The sequence below is a fragment of the Bombina bombina genome, chromosome 10, assembly GCF_027579735.1.
Source record: "Bombina bombina isolate aBomBom1 chromosome 10, aBomBom1.pri, whole genome shotgun sequence".
Classification (NCBI taxonomy): Eukaryota; Metazoa; Chordata; class Amphibia; order Anura; family Bombinatoridae; genus Bombina; species Bombina bombina.
In genome coordinates, this window is record NC_069508.1 from 38,588,518 (window position 1) to 38,615,377 (window position 26,860).

Here is a 26,860-nt window from a genome sequence, read left to right on the forward strand (position 1 = left end):
GTGAGAGCTACTGAACGAGCATTTTTTTAGATCCAATTTAAATGTATTATGCGATTCACATTATCAATGACAAGTTAAAAACAAAAAAAATAACTTTATTAGGGACAGACCTACAGAGCCAAAAGCTCCATCACATATTTGAACAGTTCCATAATATTTGTACATTACTTTAACAATATTTGCTATAGCATTACCATGCAATGAACATTCCTGTATAAAAAAAAAATATGTGCACAGAAGTCCTCAGAATGATCCCCCAAAGCCACCTCTTCCTTGAGAGTTTCCCCCATAACCACCACCACCACCACCACCTCTTTGGTAGCCACCCCCCCTTTGGTATCCTCCTCCCTGACTGTTTCCCTGGTAACCGCCTCTTTGATTGCCGCTTTGGTAGCCACCTCTCTGGTATCCACCACCTCTCTGGTTGCCTCGGTATCCACCAACTCCTTGGTTGCCGCTCCAGTTTCCTCCACCACCACCACCACCTCTAAATCCTCTATATCCAGAGCCTGATCTATATCCAGAGCCTCCACCTCTGGAATTATAGCCACCTTGATAGCCACTGTCAAATCGAGCCATTTTAGGTGGACGTGGCCCATCTCCAAATCTGCAAAATGAAGATTTTAACAATCAATTTCATGACAGAAGGTACCAAATTACAATAAAATCAGGACTTGTCAAGTCCCACAAAGCCTTGATTCTTTTAAAAAAAAAAAAAATTTTTAAAAAGTAGCACAAAATTAAATTATCCTACAGGAGTCTAATATTCTGGACAGCTCATAAGTTTTTCAACTAAATTGGACAAACCGTACCATACACATCTATACCATATGATGCAGACAGGCAATTGCACTACTGAGACAAATAGATACAAAAACCTAGTCATTTGTGCCAAGGATACTTTAAGGACCATGGCCGAAACAATTTTTATGCACCACTTATGGTCTTTGTCCCTGCTAATGTGCATTAAAATGATAAAACATACGCTTTGCACAGACACACAAAAAAATGCAGTTTAGCATGCACCTTTTTAATCTCATCCTCCCAGAGTATGCCTCTAAAACATTCGGATTACTTCTTGACAAGGGGATCAACCCCTTTAAGATAGCCGTCCTAACAGCAATGGGCGTTCTATCGCCATTAAGACTACATGCCCTGTCCTACCATATAAGGAGTCCTGCAGATCACTCTTTGACAGAGACAAGGATTAGCCTGGGGGCATGCCTAGCAGATAAGGTAGTCCCCATGGTAAGTTCCAGGCCCTGAAATCATGCAATCGCATGGATTATTTAGTGATTTCATATTTACTAATAGTGTTTACATTGGAACATTCTTCCAATGTAAACACTATTATTCAGCCACAAAGGGGTTAATGAGGGGCCTCAAGGTCAATATTCGAAAACTTATGCTTACCTGGAATTTCCCATCATAAGATTAATTCCTGCAGTGGAAGGCTTTGATATCAGCCTAATCACATTTAACATCCTTTCATTTATTGGATCCAACTGAGATAAGATCTCTGGTTCCTTTGTCACTTCCACCACAAGGGCTTCCAACGCAGCTCTCAATCCGGTGATACACGCAGCATTATAATGGGGAATCACAAGTTTGATCCTATTGACAGGTTAAAAAGTTTAAAAACGACAAGTAGTTAAAAGGGGCATAAAAATAAATATCAGTAAACAGAGGATAGCAACAAAATGTGCATGCACAATTATGATAGTCATTGTACAGATTGCCTGAACTTGCCACATAAATGTGGACCAGCCATAATTTGTCAAACATACCAGTCATCTAGAAATACGCTCTCCCCTTCTGACATGATTTTTTTGGCACTAAAAAGAAGTAGCTGTAATGGCGTAACTAAGGTCATTCCCTTGGCAGAAATCGCTCTGGTACGGATCTTTAGGTAAAGGAGTAGAAAACAGCTAAAATTAAACTCATGATTCAGATACATGATACACAATTTAAAAAAAATAAACACAATTTACTTTGACCATCAAAATGTCCAAAATCTTTTTATATGCAGTATTAATCACCAGCTCCTACTGAGCATGTGCAAGACTGCATTGTCAGGCTGATGGCTGTTACATGATACAGGCGCAGGGAAAATTAAATTCACTTTGAAATTTGCCAAAAAATTAATTTACCACTCATTTGAAGTGGTATTGTATTTTTTGATTATACAATTCTTTTGTATTTAATGGCCGTTTATTTGAAGTGGTATTGTATTTTTTGATTATACAATTCTTTTGTATTTAATGGCCGTTTATTTGAAGTGGTATTGTATTTTTTGATTATACAATTCTTTTGTATTTAATGGCCGTTCATTTGAAGTGGTATTTTATTTTTTGATTATACAATTCTTTTGTATTTAATGGCCGTTTATTTGAAGTGGTATTGTATTTTTTGATTATACAATTCTTTTGTATTTAATGGCCGTTTATTTGAAGTGGTATTGTATTTTTTGATTATACAATTCTTTTGTATTTAATGGCCTTTTATTTGAAGTGGTATTTTATTTTTTGATTATACAATTCTTTTGTATTTAATGGCTGTTTATTTTTAAACACTACATTTATATGCACCAGCAATACACATACCATTTCAATGCTCTACAAATGTTATCACAAATGAAATAGTAAACATTTTAAATTCAGGTAATATATACATTTGCAAAAGCACTAGATGGCAGCACTATTTCCCGTCAGGTTTTGCTCCAGACATGGGCATTCTACCTATCTTCAACAAGGAATGCCATGAAACTAAGCAAATTTTATAATAGAAGTAAATTGGAAACCTATTAAAGGGACATTATACACTAGTTTTTTCTTTGCATAAATGTTTTGTAGATCTATTTATATAGCACATATATCCAATCACAGCATGGCATCAGGCCAAGATTCCGGGGGGACGGACTGTGATTGGAGGAAGCCCGATTCGTCATTTGACGTCTGCAGAGGCTACCGACAGCCGGGGGAGAGTGGCATACAGGATTAAAAGGTAGGTTTTTGAAGAAAACAGCGAAATGTCAATTTTGATGAATCAACGTGCCCTTGTTTTTAAATCGGTTTATTAAAATCCAGTGACTAATTTATCAAAATGGACCTTCACTTTAAATTAGGATATGTTCAAGACCTCCAGCATGCTCCATTTTGGGATAACATTACTTATATTTTTGATTTAAGCAGACTTGTGACTGAGAGGATTTGGTGGAATAGCTGTACTGAACTTTGTATTCATACCATACTCCATCCCCATTGTATGTGTGTATATTCTTGCAAAACTGCTTCCATACAGTGCTGCAGACATGTGCACACTCCCGAGCGTACTTACCTGAACTTTAAAGGGACACTGAACCTACATTTTTTATTTCATGATTCAGATAGAGCATGCAAATGTAGGCAATTTTTTTATTTAATCCGATTAATTTTTCGTCGTTCTCTTGCTTTATTTGAAAAAGAAGGCATCTAAGCTATTTTTGGTTCAGAACCATGGAAAGCACTTGTTTATTGGTGGGTGAATTTATCCACCAATCAGCAAGAACAGTGTGTTCACCAAAAATGGGCCGGCATCTAAACTTACATTCTTGCATTTCAAATAAAGATACCAAGAGAATGAAGAAAATTTGATAATAGGAGTAAATTAGGAAGTTGCATGCTCTAGCTGAATCACGAAAGTGTCCCTTTAAAAAGGGAAGTCAATTTAAAGTTTTTTGTTTTGTTTACAAAAAACTTGTATGCCCTATCTGAATCAGGAAAAAAATGCATTTTGCTACAAACATTTGAAGTGCATTTTTTACTTTAATGAAATAGAAAATTAGAACTTGTAACTTTAAATTATCCATATATGAAGCATATGAACGTGACAAGCAACATTTATTTTGGTTTGTTTAAATTTGGATTTCTTGTGCGAAGAGAACAAAAAATGCTGACAAATTACAGGAATATTCCTGGTTTTATTCCTACCTTCTCAGTGAAGATAAAAAATGGAGATGGATATTTCTGATCTTGGTTGCTGAAAGGGCAATTGACAGAAGACTTGTGTATAAGTGCATTACGACCCTCCGTAGTAAGAATCTTGCGCTTCTCCTTGTGGTAACAAACATTAGGGTAAAATCCAAATGCCAGCAGAGAGATAACTACATCCAGGTTGTTATCTGGTCCAGTGTTATTGAAAACCTGGTTCATCAAACATTCTAAAACAAGGAAGGAAAAAAACAAAAAACAAATATGAGGACAAAATCTGACAGTACAAGACCATTTTATTGCATATAACTTCAGCTCAAAATCTCAGAACTATAAATGGCTCCTAAAATTAGCCAAGATGCATGCAGACACACTTAAAGGGATATTAAACTGTGCTCCTTTGGCAAGAACAAATGTTAAATTAAAGTAAATATATAAACAAAGATTGTGGGAGGAAAAAAACACCAAACAAATCACTTGTTTTCTAATATAACTAGGAATTAGAATTTCTGTGATAAGGGAGCCAACATGTTTGAAACGTAGGTTACATTCTAAATGCTCTGGGCACAAGCAAATCTGACTCCCTGTCATCTTGTCTTTATAGTAAACAGCTCATGTCATTTCAGAAGTTTTATGACTTAAAGGGACACTGTACCCAAATTTTTTCTTTAGCGATTCAGATTGAGCATGAAATTTTAAGGAACTTTCCAATTTACTCCTATTATCAAATTTTCTTTATTCTCTTGGTATCTTTATTTGAAATGCACAAATGTAAGTTTAGATGCGGACCATTTTTGGTGAACAACCTGGGTTGTCCTTGCTGATTGGTGGATAAATTAATCCAGCAATAAAAAAAGTGCTGTCCAGAGTACTGAAACCAAAAAAAGCTTAGATGCCTTCTTTTTCAAATAAAAAGATAGCAAGAGAATGAAGAAAAATTAATATGAGCAAATTAGAAAGTTGCTTAAAATTGCATGCTCTATCTGAATTACAAAAGAAAAAAAATGGGTTCAGTGTCCCTTTAAGGCTAGATTAAGCCTTCCTACAAAAGCCCCAAGCTTCCCTGTAGGGCTGTGACAGGAAGAAATGGATATTGCACAAATGCAGGAGAAAAAAAAATCCTATTAAAATGAAATACATATTTCAATGCTTTCTACAAAAGTATAAGTGCTTTTTTGTTAAAACAGGAGGTTAGACACTGTTAGTATGTTCCATGCCATCCTAAAAGTGATGGGCTTTAACATCTTTAGGACAGCATGAACGTCCTGCCCTCCCTCCTTGTAAAAACTCCAGTGGATCTGACTGGGAGAGGAGCCTAGCAAATTAGGCAGTACCCCAGGAGCCAATCAGTGCCGTTTAGGGGTCATGTGTTCGCAGTGATGATCATGTGACATCCTGTCTGCACAGATGTTTACAGTTTGATTATGGACATATGCCTGCATCCTGAAGAGGTTAAAGATGGTTTTTGAACATAATAGATATATATATACATACACACGAAGCTCAGTAAAAACACAACATCCACAATCATAGAAAGTATATGGTACCTTCTGGGAAGCCAACATTTACTAGAATGTCCTTCAGCTGTACTTTTGCTTCCCAAGTCATGCGAAGTGTGGCAATATTAAGCCGCTTGTGTTCACAGAATCTCATTTCGGCATCTTCACCACCCATCCTAAGGAAATGTAAGTGTAAGTTAGAAAACACTAAAAATAAAGCTAGATTTGATTATTAATTATTATTAATGCATACCTTGCATCATCCCAAGCCTGAAACACTGACAACAGTGCCACATGGTCAGAGAAACGGCTTCCAGAAAAGTTTCTGTGCACGTATCCTAACCTACGCCCTTCAGTGACGAATGGCTCAGGAAAACAGCTAGCAGCAGAAATTGTGCACACTGCATCACCAACACTGCAACAGTAAAATGAAACCAGTTATTGGTGCAATAAGCATGCAAACAAACTGTAGACTTTTTAGATTAAACTTTACTCCATTCCCCTTTATACTCACAAAAAAATGCAGCCCATAATCATCATCTTTCCCAGTCGTGGTTCAATAGGCAGTTTGGCCAGTATCCTGCCTAGTGGTGTAAGCTCATCATTGACGTCTAATGCATCCAACTCTGAAATAATGTATATTTATGCAAATTACTACACAATTTCATTTAGAATGGACATAAAAGTGCAAAGATATTTTTTTGGGTTTCATGTCGCTATAATATTTGTTGCATCTGAAAGATTGGGATTTACAATGTATTGTAAGGAAGTTTCAATGCTGAGCACACACTGTTAAGGATAAGAAATATACACCATGTGTCCTGTAACAAATTATTTGATTGTGTCTTTAAAAGTAACATACCTCGCAAAGTGTGTTCAGCTTCAATAACTGCATCCAATGGAGGTGGTTCTATAGCTTTTGATAGAAATTGCCCAATACTGCCCAAGCGTAGAAGTTTTATACTCAAAGCCACCTCATGCAATGGGGTACGGAATATCTCCGGGGTAAGGTGGCTTTCCAAGCTACAAATATATTGGAAAAAATAAAAAATAGAAACTTCATGCATGCAAAGTGTTTATTCACAGAACTATACTTAAAGGGACAGTCTAGACCAAAATAAACTTATGATTCAGAAAGAGAATGTAATTTTAAACAATTTTCCAATTTACTTTTATCACCAATTTTGCCTTGTTCTCTTGGTATTCTTAATTGAAAACTAAACCTAGGAAGTTCATATGCTAATTTCTAAGCCCTTGAATGCCGCCTCTTCTCTCAGTGCATTGACAGCTTTTCACCACTAGAGGGCGTTTGAGCACAGTGTTATCTATATGACACACATGAACACGTGGAGTTGAGGTGAGCCAGCTCCGATTGGCTAAAATGGATGTCTGTCAAAAGAACTGAAATAAGGGGGCAGCTTGCAGAGGATTAGATACAAGGCAATCAGAGGTAAAAGGTGAATTATATAACTGTTGGTTGCGCAAAACTAGGGAATGGGTAATAAACGAATTATCTATCTTAAATTCTGGTGTAGACTGTCCCTTTAAGTTAACAGTGGACACGTTTGAAGTTTAAGGTTTTTTTTTAATGCATTCAAAACATTCCTCATCACTAGCCTTACTTGGAAAAATAGACTGCTAACCCCAGTCATAACAAAATCACTATTGCTTTGATGTTACTTTTTTGAATTTCAATTGAAGCCAGACACGTATGTGGCAGGGTAAGGCTTATGAATCCTGCCACGTGTCTTTTCTGTCTGAATTGGGAAACTTTTTCAAATTTAAAAATTTGACAAAAAGGAGGGAGAAATATAGAACAGCTTTACGGCACATAATTAATACCAATAATGGGTCATTAAACAATGACAAAGTTACCCAAACTACATACCGATCAAAACGTGCTTTGCTGCACAAATGGAAACAAAAGCCAGCCCGGACACGCCCTGCCCTCCCTTTGCGCTGCTCCAGGTTAGTCTTGGAAGCCCACACCGTAGCAAAGTTTGTCATGTTGTTGTGTGAAGTGAATAGCTTTACTTTTTGCCTGTAAATATGGAAGAAAAAAAAAAAAGAAGTTAATTCCTAAAGTCAAGGCACACTTGCTGCTTAGTTGAAGGTCTTACCAATGAAAACACAACAAATATAAATCAAATAAAATCAGAGTGTGAAATTACTACTGTGTATAACATATCTTTAAAACACAAAGGATGAAAACTCAGCAACTTACTTGCAGGAATCTATCACATACACCACATCATTGATAGTGATACTGGTTTCTGCAATATTAGTTGATAGGATAACCTGCAAAGAAGAGAAGAAATTAAAGTTCTAGCCTATATAGTAGCATCATTGTGGTAATCTGCAGACTCAAACTCCATATCCTCATTTGTAAATTTTTCCATACCTTGGTTATACCTGGGGGAGCAGGATCAAACACCCGACGTTGTTCTTCTCGTGGTATTTGAGAATGGAGAGGCAGAATGCGATAGCTGTGGCTACCTGTGAGGATAAAGATTGGGAGTATACAGGGATGTTAGGAAAAATCTGTAAATAAAAACCATTAATGAATCGCATGTAATGCTTCAGTTTTAAATCAGAATGAAACAAAAAAAAAATTCTCTCTCCAATCTATTACATATTACTAATACAGTATAAAATGGAATTACCAAAATGTGGGTTTGCCTCAAGTTGTTTTTGCATGGTGTAAATAAGATTCCAGCCAGCCAGAAAGACCAGCACAGCTCCCGGGGTTCCAAGTGACTCAATATAGTGCAGCAAAGCTTCAATGAGTTCGAAGGAAGTCTCCTTCTCACTAAGACCTGCCATAGATTTGCGAGTTTCAGGCCCATAATCGCCAAGGCATATTATATTACAGTTGGTCTGGGGGATAAATAAAACTAAACGTTAAAAAAAACAAAAACGGCATGAGTAAATTAAAGGTACATAAAACTAAATTTTTCTTTGCATAAATGTCTTTGCATAAATGTTTTGTAGATTATCCATTTATATAGGCCATACAATCTATGTAGCACATGTTCAGTAGAAGAGTGTGGCTCAAAACGTGTGTGTATATATATATATATATATATATATATATATATATATATATATATATATATATATATATATATATATATATATATATAAAAATAATAAAGAGTGAACAATTTGATAATGGAAGTAAATCTTCAAAAAGTCTCATGTTCTATCTGAATGACGAAAGTAATTTCTAGCAGTTTCAGCACTCATACTAATAAGTTACTGAATCACTCACATCATCTTCATCTGCTCCATCCTCATCTTTCTCCTTTTTCTTCTTGTCACGTGGTGGAGGCACAAAACGAGTCATCTGTATACAGTCTTCAAGGAAATACTCTGCAAAAAGTCAAGATGTACAAGACATTAAAAAATACCCACTGCACAAATTTGTTTTTAACAGCATAATGAAATGTGTATGAAACTCAGAAAATTTTAAGAACACTAAAATTAGAAAAACAACTATAGCGCTATCCAAGGCTGATCACTCTTTAAATCAAAACTTTCATTTTTTTGTGGGGGGGTGGGGGAGAAGAATCAATTACTATACCTTCCACAGGAAATGTCCGCCCAAAAACTTCAATAATGCGGCAGTTAAAGAAGTATTCACAGAACATGCTTGTGTCAATAGTGGCAGACATTAGAACGACACGTATGTCAGGGTAAGCCTGGACCACATCACGTAGTACTACCAAGAGAAAGTCAGTCTATATAAAAACAAAGGGAAAGAATAGCTAGCTGAATGTTGTTGGCAGCACACTTACATTAGTCAACACATTTTTTTTGCCTGTCTAGAAAGTGTGAGACTTTTTACAGCAAAAAGCAAGCACAAATAATGACTGTACATAGCAAAATTTTAGTTTCAATAAATGTGGAGAATTAAATACATGCAAAAACATTTACCATGTTTAAATACACATTTACACATGCAAGACATTTTTATCTTTTACGGCCTCTCAAACATGCAAATTTTGAAGGAACAGAAGGTTAGGTTTTAGGGAACGGAAGAAGCACATCAAAATACAGCAAGAGAAGTAACTTACATTGAGATCTCGCTCATGGATTTCATCCACAATCACATGGCTAATTCCTCTAATACCAGCCTCTAGTTTTCGCAAGAGAACACCTTAAAAAAAAACAACAAAAAAAAAAAAAACAGTTAAGTGACAATATTCGAGAATACACTAGCAATTTTGTCTAATGTAGTTTTTCTAAGTGTACATAAAATACTGTACATACCAACAGTGCAGAAAAGAATACTGGCATGAGGACGAGGAAGAACAGATTCAAATCTCACACTGTAGCCACAACTTGTCCCAATATCTTCTCCCCTCTCAAAGGCAACACGTTCAGCAACAGATACAGCACTGATCCTTCTAGGCTACAGTTCAATAAATAAATAAATAAATGAATGGCAAAACACAACCTTAAAATAAAAAAAAATAACATTTCAGGGGCCATACCTGTGTAACCACGATGTTACATTCAGCTGCACGTCCGTTGCGGATAAACTCATCCAAGATATACTGTGGAACTTGTGTTGTTTTGCCACAACCTGTGGCTCCGCGAATGATTATCACAGGGGCAATGCGAATAGTATTAAGGATTTCTTTCTCAAATTGTTTTACAGGAAGGGTTTCTCGCTCTTGCAGAGTCTATGGTATACATAAAACGGGACAAAATATTTTATTTATGCATTACAAAAGATGTAAAATGTATTGAAATGCTTTTATTCATAAAAATGTTATTACTTTACTGAACAAACCATCTTATTTATGTGGTAGAAATGTTCTACAGCAACAAAACAGAATGTAAGTCAAGGTTTTAAAAACAAAAATCCTTATTAATGCTAATATATTTTTAATAGCCAACTGCATCCACCATTTGCTAGCCAGCAACATCAAGTTAGTATAAAATACGGTTTTGGAGTTATATGATAAAGTCCATTAGGAACAGATATGTAGCAGAGTTAGCCTTAAGCAGGGTGTATTTTAAGTTTGTGAATTAGACATTTGATTTTGCACCCTTTTCATGTTTAGCTCTGAAAATTGTCTACGTGGCCAAGTTGTGTACACAACTAAACATTTTAGATTTAAAAAAAAAAAAAAAAAATAATGTATGTGCCTCATTTAAGAATAAAGTTAATGCAAAAAACAAGTCCATTTCATATAATTCAACATATCAGCAGGCAGGTTTTTATTTCTACACACACCTGTTGAAGATTTGCATCATGCTCCAACTGGTATGTCATCGCATTTTTCAAGTCTGAGCTAACCTGTTCCGGAGTAACCTAAACAGATTTAAAAAAGAAAAAAAATGTTTTATTTAAACACTATATTACAAGCAAATATTGCAAACGCAAAGATGTTTTACATTTTCAAGCAAACGTACATAAGCCAGAGGGCCTTCGTCAATGTTACTGCTGGTCCATGGATTCCAGTTCGCCTGTGGAGGTGACCAAGGTACCACCCCTGTCTTAGTCTGTCGTTGCGATGGCTCGAAATGTACCAACTTTCCAAGATTAAGACAGACTGGTTGGGTAGGATCCTGGGGCTGTTAGAGAGACATGTAAGAATTATAACGCAAGTTAAATAAAAGGGAAACCTAGTTACCAACATCTACCTCACTCACCGGCTCAGGTAGTTCAATGCATAGCTCTTCAATTACAGTTTGCAGCTGCTTCTCAACATCAGGACTTAATTCCACTGGGTATGGTTCAATCTAAGAAAGAAAAAAAGTAAAGAAATGCACATTATAAGACCTGTAAATACAGTAGTTTCGCATAATCAATATAGGCATAATAAAAAAGACTATGCAATAGCACTTCAAGTGAGTATATTTTTTTTTTTATCTGACAAGTTTGTTATGTCTATTTCCGCTCCCCCTGTATCATGTGACAGCCATCAGCCAATAAAAAAAACATAACATACATGCAAAATGACAGGCAATGATGATGCTTAAAGGGACACTGAACCCAATTTTTTTCTTTCATGGTTCAGATAGAGCATGACATTTTAAGCAACTTTCTAATTTACTCCCTATTATCAATTTTTCTTCGTTCTCCTGATATCTTTATTTTAAAAGCAGGAAAGTAAATCTTAGCAGCCAGCCCATTTTAGGTTCAGCACCATGGATAGCGCTTGCTTATTTGATGCGTTAATTTACCCTCCAATAAGCAAGCATAACCCAGGTTCTCAACAAAAATTGGGGCCGGCTCCTATGCATCATATACCTGCTTTTTAAATAAATATAGCAAGAGAACAAATAAAATTTAATAGGAGAAAATTAGAAAGTTGCTTAAAATTGCATTCTCTATCTGAATCATGAAAAAAAAATTGGGTTTAGTGTCCCTTTAAAGTGTAAAGTTTCATTCATTAAACTTTACAGTGACCAGACCGGTGATCCTCCACCTGCAGCTCCTGCTGCAGTTAGCACAGCAACAACTAATCCGGCTTCCTCCAATCGTTGCGTGCGCCCTTTGGCGTCCAGCACTTGGGGCCACGCAACGATTGGAGGAAGTCGCATTAGTCATTGCTGCGCTAACTGCAGGAGCTGCGGGCGGAGGATCACTATATAAATATATATTCATTAAAAACTTTACATTCAAAAGGACTGTGTACTCAAAAATAAGTGTGGAGTTTTTAAATAAAGCGTTAGGCGTAGGTAAACTTGGTACTATACATGCAATACAACTTTTGCAGCTAAAAGTTCCAAAACATTAGAAAATTCCTGTTGCGTTTTTAGTGCTGGTGAATATGCCCGTAATGCTCACTTGTAACAATGCTAGGCTATTTCTCATATCCCTAATAAGTAATGCATACTGCCAGTAAATCATTAGCTGACATCACAGAGTAAAGTACAAAGCTAAGCAAATGTGCCATTTTAGGATTTAAAGGGACAGTCTACCATAGATTTGTTATTGTTTTAAAAGATACTCCCTTTATTACCAAATCCCCAGTTTTGCATAACCAACACAGTTATATTAATATACTTTTTACCTCTGTGATTACCCTGTATCTAGGAACCTTCTTCCAGCCCCCTGATCACATGACTGACTGTCAATTATCTATTGTCTTAAATTTAGCATTGGTTTGTGCTAGATCTTAAATAACCCCCTGTGCCTGAACACAGTGTTATCTATATGGCCCACATCTATAGTACGTTCTGTCTCTTTGTGTTGAAGAGATTTAAAAAGCATGTGATAAGAGGCAGCCCTCAAAGGCTTAGAAATTAGCATATGAGCCTAACTATGTTTAGTTTAAACTAAGAATACCAAGAGAAAAAAGCAAATTTGATAAGTAAATTGGAAAGATGAATAAAATTAAAAGTACTATCTGAATAATGAAAGTTTAAATTATACTAGACTGTCCCTTTAACACACAACCAGAGCACAAATACAATCAGACTAAAAACAAATATCTATACACCTGCCTCGCTGCCCTTTAGTACAACTTTTCTTGCAAGGCTGCACTGGGTTACCATCGTAATAAATTTATCTTAGAGATAAAAAGCAATCTTGATTTCCTTTGTTGAAGAGCATTCAAAGGTTGCCGCAGATGCGTGCACAAAGTATTGAGCAATATACAGGAGGCCCTCGTTTTACAACGGTTCAATTTACACCGTTTCAGAATAACAACCTTTTTTTTTCCAGTCATGTGACTGCTATTGAAAAGCATTGAGAAGCAGTGCATTTATTAAAATAGCCAGTAGGTGGAGCTGTTCGCTTGTGTTGCAGCAAAGCCAAGCAAGCTGAAACTAATAAGTTTAACCAAACCTGAGCTATTGAGCAGATTTCAAAGGAACAAGATCTTTCTGTCTATAAATCAGTCCAAATTGGAATGCATAGAAATAACTGTTTGCAGAAAAATGCAAGTGAAGTCTGCATTGTTTGATAATTTTTTAAGGTTTATAATGCTGTTTAGCAAATGTTTTTGTTCATTTAACTTAGTTGAATTATATATTCTGTGTTGTGTGATTATTTTATTAGGTTTATAATGCTGTTTAGCATTTAAAGTCTTCATTTCAAAGCTTTAAAAATAATGTATTAGGTGTTACTTATGACAATTTTGAGAGGGGCCTGGAACCTAACTCCCTCACTTCCCATTGACTTACATTATAAACTGGGTTTCAATTTATAACGGTTTCGATTTACAACCATTTCTTCTGGAACCTAACCCCGGCGTAAACTGAGGGCTACCTGTATATAACACCAGTATTCGCTCAGGAGAGATGCAATACTAAGAGCTAACCGCTGATTGAAAGATGCATATATATATGCCTCTTGTAATTGGCTCACCAAGTGTGTTCAGTTAGCTCCAGGCAGTGCATTGCTGGTCCTTCAACACAAGGATACTAAGAAAATAAACCAAATTAGTTTCTAGATGTAAGTTGGAAAGTTGTTCAAAACTGTATGCTCTCTAAATCATGAATTAAAAATGTGGTGTTGCATGTCCCTTTTAAAGGAAGAGTGCTCCCCTTTCTCCTACTGCATACGTGTACACACACCTGATTAGCTAGTAAGTGTCCGGGTTCTGTGAATAGAAAAACCCTTACAAAAAGCTGTAAAATTGCAACGGTTTTCAAATACGAAGCTGCAAGGTAGTGAAAGAAGATACAATTGCATGCTCTAATTAGAGCATGTCATGTCAGCACTACTGATCCTCCAAGACTATGTAGAACAATTTCACTTAATGTGATACCTAATGTTTTATAAGGAAGTATTGAGTTCAATTAAAGGGACAGTCTACACCATAATTTTTATTGTTTAAAAAGATAGATAATCCCTTTATTACCCATTCCCTAGTTTTGCTTAATCAACAGTTGTAAAAATATACTTTTTACCGCCGATTATCTTGTATCTAAGCCTCTGCAAACTGCCCCCTTATTTCAGTTCTTTTGACATCCATTTCAGTCAATCAAGAGCTGGCTCACTGGAACACCACGTTCATGAGCAGTATTATCTACATGACACACATGAACTAACACCCTCTAGTGGTGAAAAATTGTCAAAATGCCCTGAAGATGCGGCCTTCAAGGGCTTAGAAATTAGCATATGAACCTCCTAGGTTTAGCTTTCAACTAAGAATACCAAAAGAACAAAATTGGTTCTAAAAGTAAATTGGAAAGTTGTTTAAAATTACATTATCTGAATCATGAAAGTTTATTTTGGACTAAACTGTCCCTTTTATGTTGACTTCTCTCAACTAAATAGAGTAACTTACAATCTCTCCATCTTTCTTCTTGGTCAGTCCTGAATATGGCTCGATCACACCAAGATGGTAGAGTTGGCGCACAATTGATAGAGCACAAGACTGGGCTGCCAATTTTTTGTTGGAACCATGTTCACGAGCAGTGATTCCTACAAAATAAAGGGCGTTATAAAACACACAAAAATAAACACAAGTCATGTCTGACAACTACCCCCCCCCCCCACACACACACACAACTTACTTCTGCCAAGCTGCTTAACCATCAGTGTCATTTCTGCAATAAAGCTCCTGTGGAGACAGTAAAAGAATCAGAATCTGATATCCATTTTCAATTCCCCAAATTGTTCTGGTTAAAGAAACGGAACCAATAGTGTTTAGTTTTGCAGACCCATGAAACCAGTAATGCTTGTTAGAATTAAATGGAAATTTAAATAGACCAGTATTTTGGGGTTTGTTTGTTTTTCAAAGGTAATGTAAAATCAAAATGGGAAAGTGAATAAATTAAGGATTGTAACATTTTGTACATGGACGATTTTAAGCCTAGTCACAGTTTTTGGAACAAGCCCATCAGTTAGTTTATTACCCCTTACACACACACAGTAACAGTTTTACACTGACCTGCAGGTCTCTCCCTAGCAGCCTGAGCCTGTGTTTTTCTCAGCCGGTCTTTTTGGTCACCTGGAGAGAGTGACACCAGGAATTAGCAGTCAGCAATAGACTTCACATGGGATTGCTTAGTCCTGCCTAAACATTCCCATGTGTGAAGAAAAAATAAATAAATTCCTGATGTCACACCCTTTCTCCCCTTCACCATACAAACCATAAAGTGGTAGATAGGCAGGTATTATTTAGTGTTGAATTATACCCCCATAACAAAAAAGTCCAGATATTAAAAGGTCTTCTAATATAAAAAAAATATTTATAGAGATGCTGTTACAGGACAAGTAAAAGAAAACTGCCCTTCAGAAGCCACAAAATTTATATGCAAGTTTCCAGTGTGCACCAACATGAGCCATTATACCGTTTTAGAGCTTGAGCTTTACCAGAAGTAATGTAAATACTCTCTGTAATGCTCCGATTTACAGACAGGCTGAGAAACACACATGCACACGCTATAGAGTGCTGTGCCCTAACAGAAAATAACTTTCAACTTTCATGATAAAGAGCCCCTTTTTTTTTTTTTTAAATAAAACTATTAAAAAAACAGGGACACTTTCTTTCATGAAAGTTTATACTGCAGCGGATTTTACAAATACTTACCCTCTCCTAAAACGCTGGATCGTCGATCCCATGCCTGCAGTTCCTCTGTATTTCGCCAGCAATGACTAAACCGGCTCTCTCCAATCACGACTCCCCCCCCCCCCCAAGCGCTCATCTGATGAGGCCACACCGTGTTTGGAGGAAGCCAGTTTTGCCATTCCTGTTTAACTACAGCAGGAAGAAGCAGGCAGGGGGGGGGGGATATCTGATCAGAGAGAAGGCATTTGTAAAATCTGCTGCAATGTAAACTTTCATGAATGAAAGTGTCCCTGTTTTTAATAGTTTTTTTTTTTAAAAACAGACACTTTATGAAAGTTGACATTCACTTTTAAGTTGTGGAGCATTATACAAATCTTCAGAGCAATGTTTTATTCATCACAGTATAATTGCTTTGTTTATAAATTTAAAATAGAAAATTCTGCAGTTCCCATGAAAATAAAATACAGTTCCAACGGTTAAATAAAGTTCACCATTTTAAATTGTCAGGATGCTAATAAAAATAAACTTAAACCAACCTGTTGTGATCAGGGCCTACTTGTGAGTATTTGTATTCGCCTGTAGTCTTTTCCTTCTGGAAGTACTGGTTGAGCCGTGCTTTCGCATTTTCAAGGGTCCAGTTTCCATGTAAACCTGCATTCAAGTCTACTTCTTCAGACTCTAGGGTCTAAAACAATCAATTTACATGCATATATCTGCTTAATGAATACTGAAAAACACATATTGAGAGAAAAAAAAAAAAAAAAAGGCTTTTGACTAGCAGATGTTACTACATGTGCACTCACAAGTCCTCTAAATACACGTGTATTCTATAATCACCTGTTTACAAAACCCTACTTAGCTTCCTCCCTAATTTCTTAGGTAAGACAAGGTTTTTATTCCCACAGACATCCTGAGAATAGCATAGAATAAGCAAACAAGTTATTAAGACTGTTGTTCTCTCCTAAATGCTCTTCTCGGGGCAAACAGACATGGGCTCCTTGCTCAGAGAGCTTAGAGGAATATGGCTGCACCTGCACTTCACTGATGAGGCACAATAAAGGCTGAAACGACCGTCTGTGGTTGCCTTGTTCAGAGAGGAATTCTACTCTGAAAATCATTACTCGTTTAAATAGAAGCTGGTAAATGAGCACAGAACAAGCTAACAAATAATTGAGCTGTTAGTTCCCGAGAGTGCACAGCGTTTCAACAGCAGCAGCAAGGGATTCAATATGCCTAATTTATTTCATTTCTATCTCAATTTTATCCAAAACCCCTGAATCAGTATATATATTGCACACAGGGGATCTCTTTCAGAAAACAAGCCTGTTTAGGTTCCATGTGTAAATGCCCAATAGAAATGTATGAAAAGTACATTTATGCTTACCTGATAAATTAATTTATTTTACGATATGACGAGTCCACGGATTTCATCCTTACTTGTGGGATATTAACCTCCTGCTAACAGGAAGTGGCAAAGAGCACCACAGCAGAGCTGTATATATAGCCCCTCCCTTCCCCTCCACCCTCAGTCATTCGGCCGAAGGTATAGGAAGAGAAAAAGGAAGGCTAAAAGGTGCAGAGGTGACTGAAGTTTACAAAAAATAAAGAAAAACTGTCTTAAAAAAAGAACAGGGTGGGCCATGGAATCATATCGTAAAAGAAATTAATTTATCAGGTAAGCATAAATTTACTTTTCTTTTACAAAGATATGACGAGTCCACGGATTTCATCCTTACTTGTGGGATACCAATACCAAAGCAAAAGGACACTGATGAAAGGGAGGGACAAGACAAGAACCTAAACAGAAGGCACCACTGCTTGAAGAACCTCTCTCCCAAAAATAGCCTAAGCAGCAAAAGTATCAAATTTGTAAAAAGTGTGAAGGGACGACCAAGTCGCAGCCTTACAAATCTGTTCAACAGATGCATAATTTTTAAAGGCCCATGTGGAAGCCACAGCCCTAGTAGAATGAGCCGTAATTCTTTCAGGAGGCTGCTGTCCAGCAGTCTCATATGCCAGGCAGATGATACTTCTCAGCCAAAAAGAAAGAGGTAGCTGTAGCTTTCTGACCCCTATACTTTCCAGAATAAACAATGAATAATGAAGATGATTGACGGAAATCCTTATTTGCCTGTAAGTAAAACTTTAAGGCACGGACCACATCCAAATTATGCAACATACGCTCCTTCTTAGAAAGGTTAGGACATAAGGAAGGAACAATTTCCTGATTAATATTCTTATTTGAAACAACCTTAAGAAGGAATTCAGGTTTGGTACGTAACACCACCTTATCAAAATGAAAAATAAGGAGAATCACATTGTAGCGCTGAAAGCTCAGAAACTCTTTGAGCAGAAGAAATAGCAACTAAAAACAGAACTTTCCAAGATAACAATTTGATATCCATGGAATGCATGGGTTCAAACGGAACCCCTTGAACTTGAAGAACTAAATTCAAACTCCAGGGAAGAGTAATGGGTCTAAATACAAGCTTAATTCTAGTTAGAGCCTGACAAAAAGACTGAACATCTGCCAAACGCTTGTGAAACAGAAATGACAAAGCTGAAATTTGTCCCTTTAAGGAACTTGCTGATAACCCTTTCTCCAATCCTTCTTGGAGAAAATACAGAATCCTGCGAATCCTAACTTTACTCCATGAGTAACCCTTGGATTCACACCAATAAAGATATTTACACCATATCTTATGATAGATTTTTCTAGTGACAGGCTTTCTAGCCTGTATCAAAGTATTGATGACCGAATCAGAGAATCCTCGCTTTGATAAAGCGTTCAATCTTCACGCAGTCAGCTGCAGAGAAATTAGATTTGGATGTTGGAAAGGACCTTGAATGAGAAGGTCCTGTCTCAATGGAAGTTTCCACTGTGGCAGAGAGGACATGTCCACTAGATCCGCATACCAAGTCCTGCGTGGCCACGCAGGTGCTATCAGGATCACTGAAGCTCTCTCGTTTAATTCGAGCAAATCACGCGTGGGAGGAGAGAAAACGCATAACCTTTGTGAAGATTCTGGGTGCTGTGGCCAACCCGAAGGGAAGAGCCACGAACTGATAATGTTTGTCCAGGAAGGCAAACTTTAGAAACTGATGATGATCCTTGTGGATAGGAATATGAAGGTAACCATCCTTCTAGTCCACGGTAGTCATATACTGACCCTCTTGGATCATTGGTAAAATTGTTTGTATAGTCTCCATCTTGAACGATGGGACTCTGAGAAACTTGTTTAGACACTTGATGTCTAAGATGGGTCTGAAAGTGCCCTCTTTTTTGGGAACCACAAATAGATTTGAGTAAAACCCCAGTCCTTGTTCTGATTTTGGAACTGGACAAATTACTCCCATGGTAACAAGGTCTTTTACACAGCGTAAGAACGCCTATTTTTATCTGGTCTGCAGATCTCTAAAGAAGAAACCTCCCTCTTGGGAGAAAATCCTTGAAATCCAACTGATAACCATGGGTCACTATTTGTAGTGCCCAGGGGTCCTGAACATCTCTTGCCCAAGCCTGGGCAAAGAAATAGAGTCTGCCCCCTACTAGATCCGGTCCCGGATCGGGGGCCATCCCTTCATGCTGTCTTTGTAGCAGCAGCGGGCTTCTTCGATTATTTACCCTTATTCCAATTTTGGTTGGGTTTCCAGACTGACTTAGATTGGGTAAAATTCCCTTCCTGCTTTGTGGAGGAAGAGGAAAACAGAAGGTCCTCCATTAAAATTCGAAAGGAACGAAAATTATTCTGTTTACCCCTCATCTTAACAGACTTATCCTGAGGTAGGGCATGGCCTTTACCTCCTGTAATGTCAGAAATGATTTCCTTCAATTCTGGCCCGAAAAGGGTCTTACCTTTAAAGGGAATAGATAAAAGCTTAGTTTATGACACTGCAGACCAAGATTTGAGCCACAACGCTCTACGCCTTAATTCTATCCAAAATGTCATCTAACGGAGTCTCAACCTTCAGGGACTTTTCCCAGAGCTTCAAACCAAAAAGCTGTTGCAGTAGTTACTGGGACAATGCAAGCAGTAGGTTGTAAAAGAAAACCCTGGTTAATAAACAAATTCTTTAGAAGACCCTATAATTTTTTATCCATAGGGTCTTTGAAAGCACAACTGTCCTCAATGGGTATGGTTGGGTAGATAAAGCTCCCTCCACCTTAGGGACCGTTTGCCACAAGTCCCGAACAGTGTCTGATATGGGAAACATTTTCTTTAAAGTAGGAGGGGGGAGAAAATGGTATACCTGGTCTATCCCATTCCTTCTTTATAATTTCTGAAATTCTTTTTAAAACCTCCCAAAGAAACAGATGGAGGTGTTCAAGCTTAAATTTAAAGAACATAACGTCCGAATCTGTCTAAGGTAACATTCCCTGAGTCTGAAATGTCTCCCTCAGACAGCAATTCCCTGACCCCCAACTCAGAATACTGTGAGGGTACATCGGAAATAGCTTAGTATCAGAGTATTCAGTATTTACATTAATACCTGACCTACTGCGTTTACCCTGCAACACTGGTAATTTACATAATACCTCTGTAAGGGTAGTTGAAATAACTGCAGCCATCTCCTGTAGAGTAAAGGAATTAGACGCACTAGAGGTGCTTGGCGTCGCTTGTGTGGGTGTTAAAGGTTGTGACACTTGGGAAGAATTGGATGGCATATCCTGATTCTCTTCAGATTAAGAATCATCCTTAAGCACACTATCTTGACCTAAAATATGGTCTTTACAATGTAAGGCCCTTTCAGTACAAGAGGTACACAATGTAAGAGGGGGTTCCACAATAGCTTCTAAACACATAGAACAATGAGAATCCTCAATGTCAGACATGTTGAACAGACTAATAGCCACAAAAGTCGTTTAAACACTATATTTATTGCTTTAAATAAAACTTTGAAAAAACGTGTACTGCGCCTTTAAGAAAAAGTGAAAACATTTTCCAAAACTACTTAAATAGCGTTAATTTGCTACCAAAATTCACTAAAACTCATTGGTATATCCAAAAATTATTGCACCCTATGAGAAAGGTGAAAAATAAGGCTCTAAAGTGAATATATCAGTTTACACACAAAAAAAGCACTGCCGTGGCTCCTATCTGCCCCCAGGGTACTTCGGAATGAATAGCCAACACTTCAAGCCAGAGACTACTGTCCAGGAGCAACCGGAGTTACTGCTTCTCTGTCAGAAGGAAGTGCGCATCTGAGCGCGCGAAGACAAGCCCCGCCCCTTATGGCCAAAGTCGGAGTAGGCCCAAACACAACCGCATGGGAAGCGGTTTTTCATACAGTTAAGTGGAACACAAAAATACACCCCAAACACATCCCAGCAAGTCATGCTGAAAATTTAAGAAATAGCTCAATCTTTAACTGCTTATCGATTTAAAGCCCTTATGCCTCTCCCAGAGTGTCATATCATGCCCTTATGTCAAATATAAAGTAAAAATAAGGGACTTCAGTAACACCCTTCTTATTAACAGGTCTACTGCTTACCCCATTCCCATATAGGGAAATAAATGCCAGCCAGTTCCGATACATCAAGTCTCTTCAGAAATAAAAGGCTGCACACGGGTCTCCATGTGTTACCTTCAGAAATCTTGTTGGGACCAGCATGGATCTTAGTTACAACTGCTAAGATCATCAACCTCAGGGCAGAAATCTTCTTCCATAACCCCCTGAGGAAAATAGTACACACCGGTACCATTTAAAATAAAAAAACTTCTTGATTGAAGAAATTAAAACTAACACCTCCCTTTACCTCTTCCTAGTATAACACAGGCAAAGAGAATGACTGGGGGTGGAGGGGAAGGGAGGGGCTATATATATATACAGCTCTGCTGTGGTGCTCTTTGCCACTTTCTTTTAGCAGGAGGTTAATATCCCACAAGGATGAAATCTGTGGACTCGTCATATGTTTGTAAAAGAAATATCCTTAGAGTGCAACCTCTCTGTAGAGACAAGTTTTATATCAGCGTCCAAATATTTGAAGATACCAAAGTCATTCAAGACGCATGAAACAGAGCAACAGAATTTTAAAAAGAATAATAATCTTACAGCGTTAGCCTCTTGTTCATCCCTTTTAGCATAATAATCTTTCAGGTTAGCACCACGCTCCCATGTGGCACCTCCCCCATAGCCTGTAGAACCATATCCTCCTATTGGTGGTTTATCTAAAATGGAAACAAAAAAATTATATATATATAAAAAAAGGGAAGATTGTAAAAAGTATGCTCGAACAGTAACTTCATAACATCAAAATACTCCAATAAATAAAAAAAAGGTAATTAGAATTATAAACACAGATTTGGATAAAATAGTCCAGCATTGTGCAACTTGCCTAAATTTTTCAATTCTAAAAGAACGTGCTTTTATTTGATAAGCTTATTAAAGGGACACTATACCCAAAAAAAAATTATTTTGTGATTCAGATAGAGCATGCAATTTTAAGCAACTTTCTAATTTACTCCTATTATCAATTTTTCTTCGTTCTCTTGCTTTCTTTATTTGAAAAAGAAGGCATCTAAGCTTTTTTTTGTTTCAGTACTCTGGACAGCACTTTTTTATTGGTGGATGAATTTATCCACTAATCAGCAAGGACAACCCAGGTTGTTCACCAAAAATGGGCCGGCATCTAAACTTAAATTCTTGCATTTCAAATAAAGATACCAAGAGAATGAAGAAAATTTGATAATAGGAGTAAATTAGAAAGTTGCTTAAAATGTCATGCTCAATCTGAATCACGAAAGAATTTTTTTGGATACAGTGTCCCTTTAAGTATGTAGAAGAACAGAATGTTTGGGCTACATTGGCTGCACAACTGAGAAACATGTAATCTGTTGTATATACATTTTATTATCAAAATGTATTTTTAAGCTGATGCAGTTGACTTTACAAAAAAAACTCAAAATGAAAACAGCAAAATAAAACAGATTTAACCAAAAGCGTAATAATGTTACACTGTGCACGCTGTTATATAAAATGGCGTGTCCACATTTAGTTTTGCAGACATTATATACAGTTCCCACTACGAACTACAAAACACTTTGTTTTGAAATGTTAATCAAAAACATTTGCCAGATAAAACTGCCGTCTAGAATTAGATGAAAAGTTTACACTCTAAACCCTGTGTGAAAACACTTAATGTTCCCTTTTTTTAGTAACAAATAAAGTTCCATATTGAACACATTTAAGGCTACTTACAACCACCTTCAGTCTTCAAAATCGCACTGGGGGTAAGTGGAGCTCCAGGACCACCCTCAAACCCTTCAGGATCTGGGACAGCTCCATCTAAAGCATCAATCCCGCCAGCCTTTAAAAAAAAATAAAAATAATATTTATTATAAGTAGCACAATGTTAAAATTAAAGAAGTAGTTTTAAATTTAATTTGACAATGAACTTTGGAATTTATAAGAATCTGACTAACCCCCAATGCAGGCACTTCATCTGCATTTATATCTCCAGATCGAACAAGGAAGTTGACAAAGTCCCGGGCCGCATTGCTCTGAGCGTCTTTTTTGTTGGTAGAATTGCCCATTCCAGTGTAGTCAAAGCCCTCCACACGAACCTAAAAAAAGCAAGTCATTTTTTTCAGCCTTCTAGCATGCAAACTAGATCCTTGAAAAAATATTTAATTTGCCATGGTAAGTTTAAACAAACTCAGAAACTTGTACAGTTGGCACAATGAATTATCACTCCACAGAAGGATACAACCAGTAAGCTAAACAGGAATGGCGGACGTGTACTTTAACAACTGGCTGTATCCTAATCTGGAGTAAAACGAGTGCATGACTTTGAACTTACACATATTGAAAAGAATAAAAACACTTGACGCATTTTTTATGCTAGAATGCTCCTTTAAGTCTGTTAAATCTGCAGCACTGCTCATGATTTTTTTCATATAAGTGACGTACCTCACAGAGAAATTTCTGCCGCATTTTGTTCCCTGCTGCACGAAACTCATAATTTGGTGCAACCTTTTTCTTTCCGCACCAAGCATATAAAAAATTCTTTATGTCTGCCATGATGGATTACAGGCAATGGTAAGTTTGATTGTGGCCTGAAAAATAATACATTTAAAAAAAGGTAATAAAAAAACTTTAAGATTGTACAATTAAACATTTTATATTACAAAGGGCAAGATTAATCAATTTTCGAGCAGGCAGGATTCATCTGTCTGCATCTTATCGCAAATTGTGGGGTGAATTTGCTCCCTATATTCGCACAAGGGCTACCAGACCAGAGTGGGAGCAAGCTACATACAGTTCAATAGCTAGCCTGCGAACCGCTTTTGAAAAAGTAGACACGATCAGAAGATCCTGGATAGGAGACCAGTTAAGCTCATCTTTGAAGAGTGAAATCTCTAAAATCTTTAGATTTTTAAACCAGTCGCTTAGATGTTACCTAATTCTGCACTATGTGCAGAATTATGTAAACATTTTTTGAAATTGCTGTCCCCTTTTAGGGACATAGTACATTAGATTTTTCACTGAATAAATGTATTGTAGACGATCCATTTTTATAACCCATATGAGAGTGTTTTGGTAGAAATGTATAGGTTTGCTTATGTTTAAAATACCATTGTGCTAATTATCAGACTCTTAACTAAGCCCCAAAGTTTTAGATTGATGTCTACAGACTCCTGATTGTGTATTGGGTCTTTTCATATGCAGGAGAGGGGGGAGTGTGTCTGTTCCGGCTTTCCCTGCCCCTTTCAGTGGGTGTCCCAGCCTAACATCAACAGTGCTAAACTGGGAGCTTCTAAGTGTTTATAAGGTTTTGTACTGGATTTTTATATCAGGACATATTCTTTATAGTAGTGCCTATTACATGGTTATATGAAAATCAGTGTATACTGTCCCTTTAACTAGAAGATTCAAGTTTATTACATGTGCACTGAAAAAGCAGCCAATCAATATATAAATGAACTAATGGATGATTTAATCTTTAAATGTAATTAAAGGGTCATGAAACCCATCTTTTCTCTTTTCCATGATTCCAATAAAGAATACAATTTAAAAAAAAAACCATTCTAATTTACTTCTATATTATCACATTTGCAGGGTTCCTGTGTTCTTCTTAGTTGAAAAGATACCTAGATAGGTATTGTGCACATGCCTGATGCACTACATGATAGGGAATAGTACTGCCATCTAGTGCTCTTACTAATGTATAACTGCTGCAGACACGCACACGCTTGAACTTACTACCTGCTTTTCAAGCAAGGATAACAAGAAAACAAAGAAAATTTGAAAGAGATTGATTGAAAAATTGTTTAAAATGGCATGATCTGAACCATGAAAGAAAATTTTCGTGTTTTATGTCCCTTTAAGTGCATTTAGAACATGCAAATGTATCGGCATAAACTTTAACTGCTGCATTACAGGATTTATTTTTTTTAAAAATGGTTATACATTAAGGTCTGTTGAATGATAATTGCTACAGAAAACTGTAGTACTAAAAGCAAAGTAAAATACCCCATGCAATGGTTAATGGTGATGCAGTCATTCACCATAGAGTCTACTTTTGCAATTACCTTCCCCACGGATAACACAAACGTGTACTTTTGAACTAATCTATATTTGCTTATGTTATTTCTCACTGCAAAAGGTCCAGTATACTAGGTGAAATAATTTGCAGAAATGTGATACACAAATGGTGTAATAAACACGAGGGTTACTGCATAAACTACAGAGTATTTTAGACAATGGGTTCCATAGAACGTTTTAAAAATGTCTCAATCGGTACTATATGGCACTCAATAGGTTAACAGTCCGGCTCATCCTCACAAAACTCGATTTACGACGTTTAAATTAAATAATCTAAGAACAAAAACAGGAGACTAACCCTATATTTAACGTGGAACTCACCTCAAGAATGTGTCTCTACGGTACCCACGCAGGATACTGACAAAAAGCACACGCCACAATCGACAAAATGGCTGAAAAGGACCCAAAATGTAAGCTCTGGTGAGGAACGCGCACGCGCAAGATCTTGGCGACCAATCAAAATCGAAGGGCGGTGCCTACGGTGGATAACGTACGTAAAACGTTGCAAATTACGACATGTTTGATTTGGGCAAATAATCAGGGAATATAATGTATTTTTTTTAACAAAATAGTTATATTATGGCGCATGTTAGAATTAACGATAATAAAACACGTATTTTATACACCGCACTTGTGGGATACATAAAGGTTCCCTTCTTTGGTTTGGGAGTAGTCCTTGATACATTGTAGTTCCCGGGCGCGGGAATATTCTGAGTCACGGAGTCCAATTGAATAACAAAGGGCGCCATGTTTAATATTTTGTACTGTTAAATGTGTTTCTCCTGAATGGTAAATTAAGCAGATAGTGCATCTACTTTAGCGGGGTTGCTGATTACCATTTTATTATTTTTCCTTCATCCATTTCTCAAGCCATTCTTACAAGTGAAGCTCTACATCTTCACACTGGGCAATCTTTAGATATTAAACACAGAGAGAGAGTAAAATAAAATGTTAAACAGTATGTGTTTATATATATATATATATATATATATATATTATATACACACACACATACATACACTGCAATATACACTCATTATTTATTTAGTCTCCTTTTCCTGTAATTTCATTCTGAAATTGTGAGCTATTCAGTTCCTGTTAGAAAAATGAAAGTGCAGAACATTGTTATATTCCACACAGCCATTGGCTGCACACTCTAGTAACCTATTTATAACTGTCCCTAATTAGCCACAGCAGAGAAAGAAACCTAAGTTACAACATGGCAGCTCCCATTGTTTTATAGGCACTAAAACTTTACACTTATTTTCTCAATATTTAAACAACTAAGGAAACTTTCACCTACATGATATTCTCAGACTTATCTTTCCTCTGAATGCATCATTCTATCTAGCATTTATTTTAATTT

At 36.9% G+C, this 26,860-nt stretch overlaps 1 protein-coding gene across 2 annotated transcripts; it reads right to left on the reverse strand.

Moving 5' to 3' along the window:
* Positions 1-74: 74 nt before the first annotated feature.
* DHX9 (DExH-box helicase 9) lies at positions 75-25,912 on the reverse strand. 2 transcript variants are annotated; one of them, XM_053693985.1, is made up of 28 exons: positions 25,816-25,912; positions 23,860-24,005; positions 23,373-23,513; positions 23,149-23,257; positions 22,003-22,118; positions 16,485-16,633; positions 14,951-14,997; positions 14,722-14,858; positions 11,132-11,221; positions 10,892-11,053; positions 10,713-10,790; positions 9,964-10,155; positions 9,740-9,881; positions 9,544-9,626; positions 9,051-9,207; positions 8,739-8,839; positions 8,131-8,344; positions 7,869-7,963; positions 7,692-7,765; positions 7,356-7,508; positions 6,330-6,490; positions 5,982-6,093; positions 5,721-5,882; positions 5,516-5,643; positions 3,969-4,198; positions 1,788-1,903; positions 1,414-1,614; positions 75-607 (listed from the first exon to the last, which is right to left on the reverse strand). In XM_053693985.1, the coding sequence occupies exons 2-28, from the start codon at positions 23,968-23,970 to the stop codon at positions 244-246; spliced, it is 3,825 nt and encodes a 1,274-aa protein (XP_053549960.1). In that variant the 5' UTR covers positions 23,971-24,005; positions 25,816-25,912; the 3' UTR covers positions 75-243. The 2 variants fall into 2 exon arrangements, with proteins under 2 accessions (XP_053549960.1, XP_053549961.1); XM_053693986.1 differs by lacking the exons at positions 22,003-22,118; positions 23,149-23,257; positions 23,373-23,513; positions 23,860-24,005; positions 25,816-25,912 and adding an exon at positions 15,328-15,387 and having other exon boundaries at positions 16,485-16,503.
* Between the last annotated feature and the right edge of the window lie 948 nt (positions 25,913-26,860).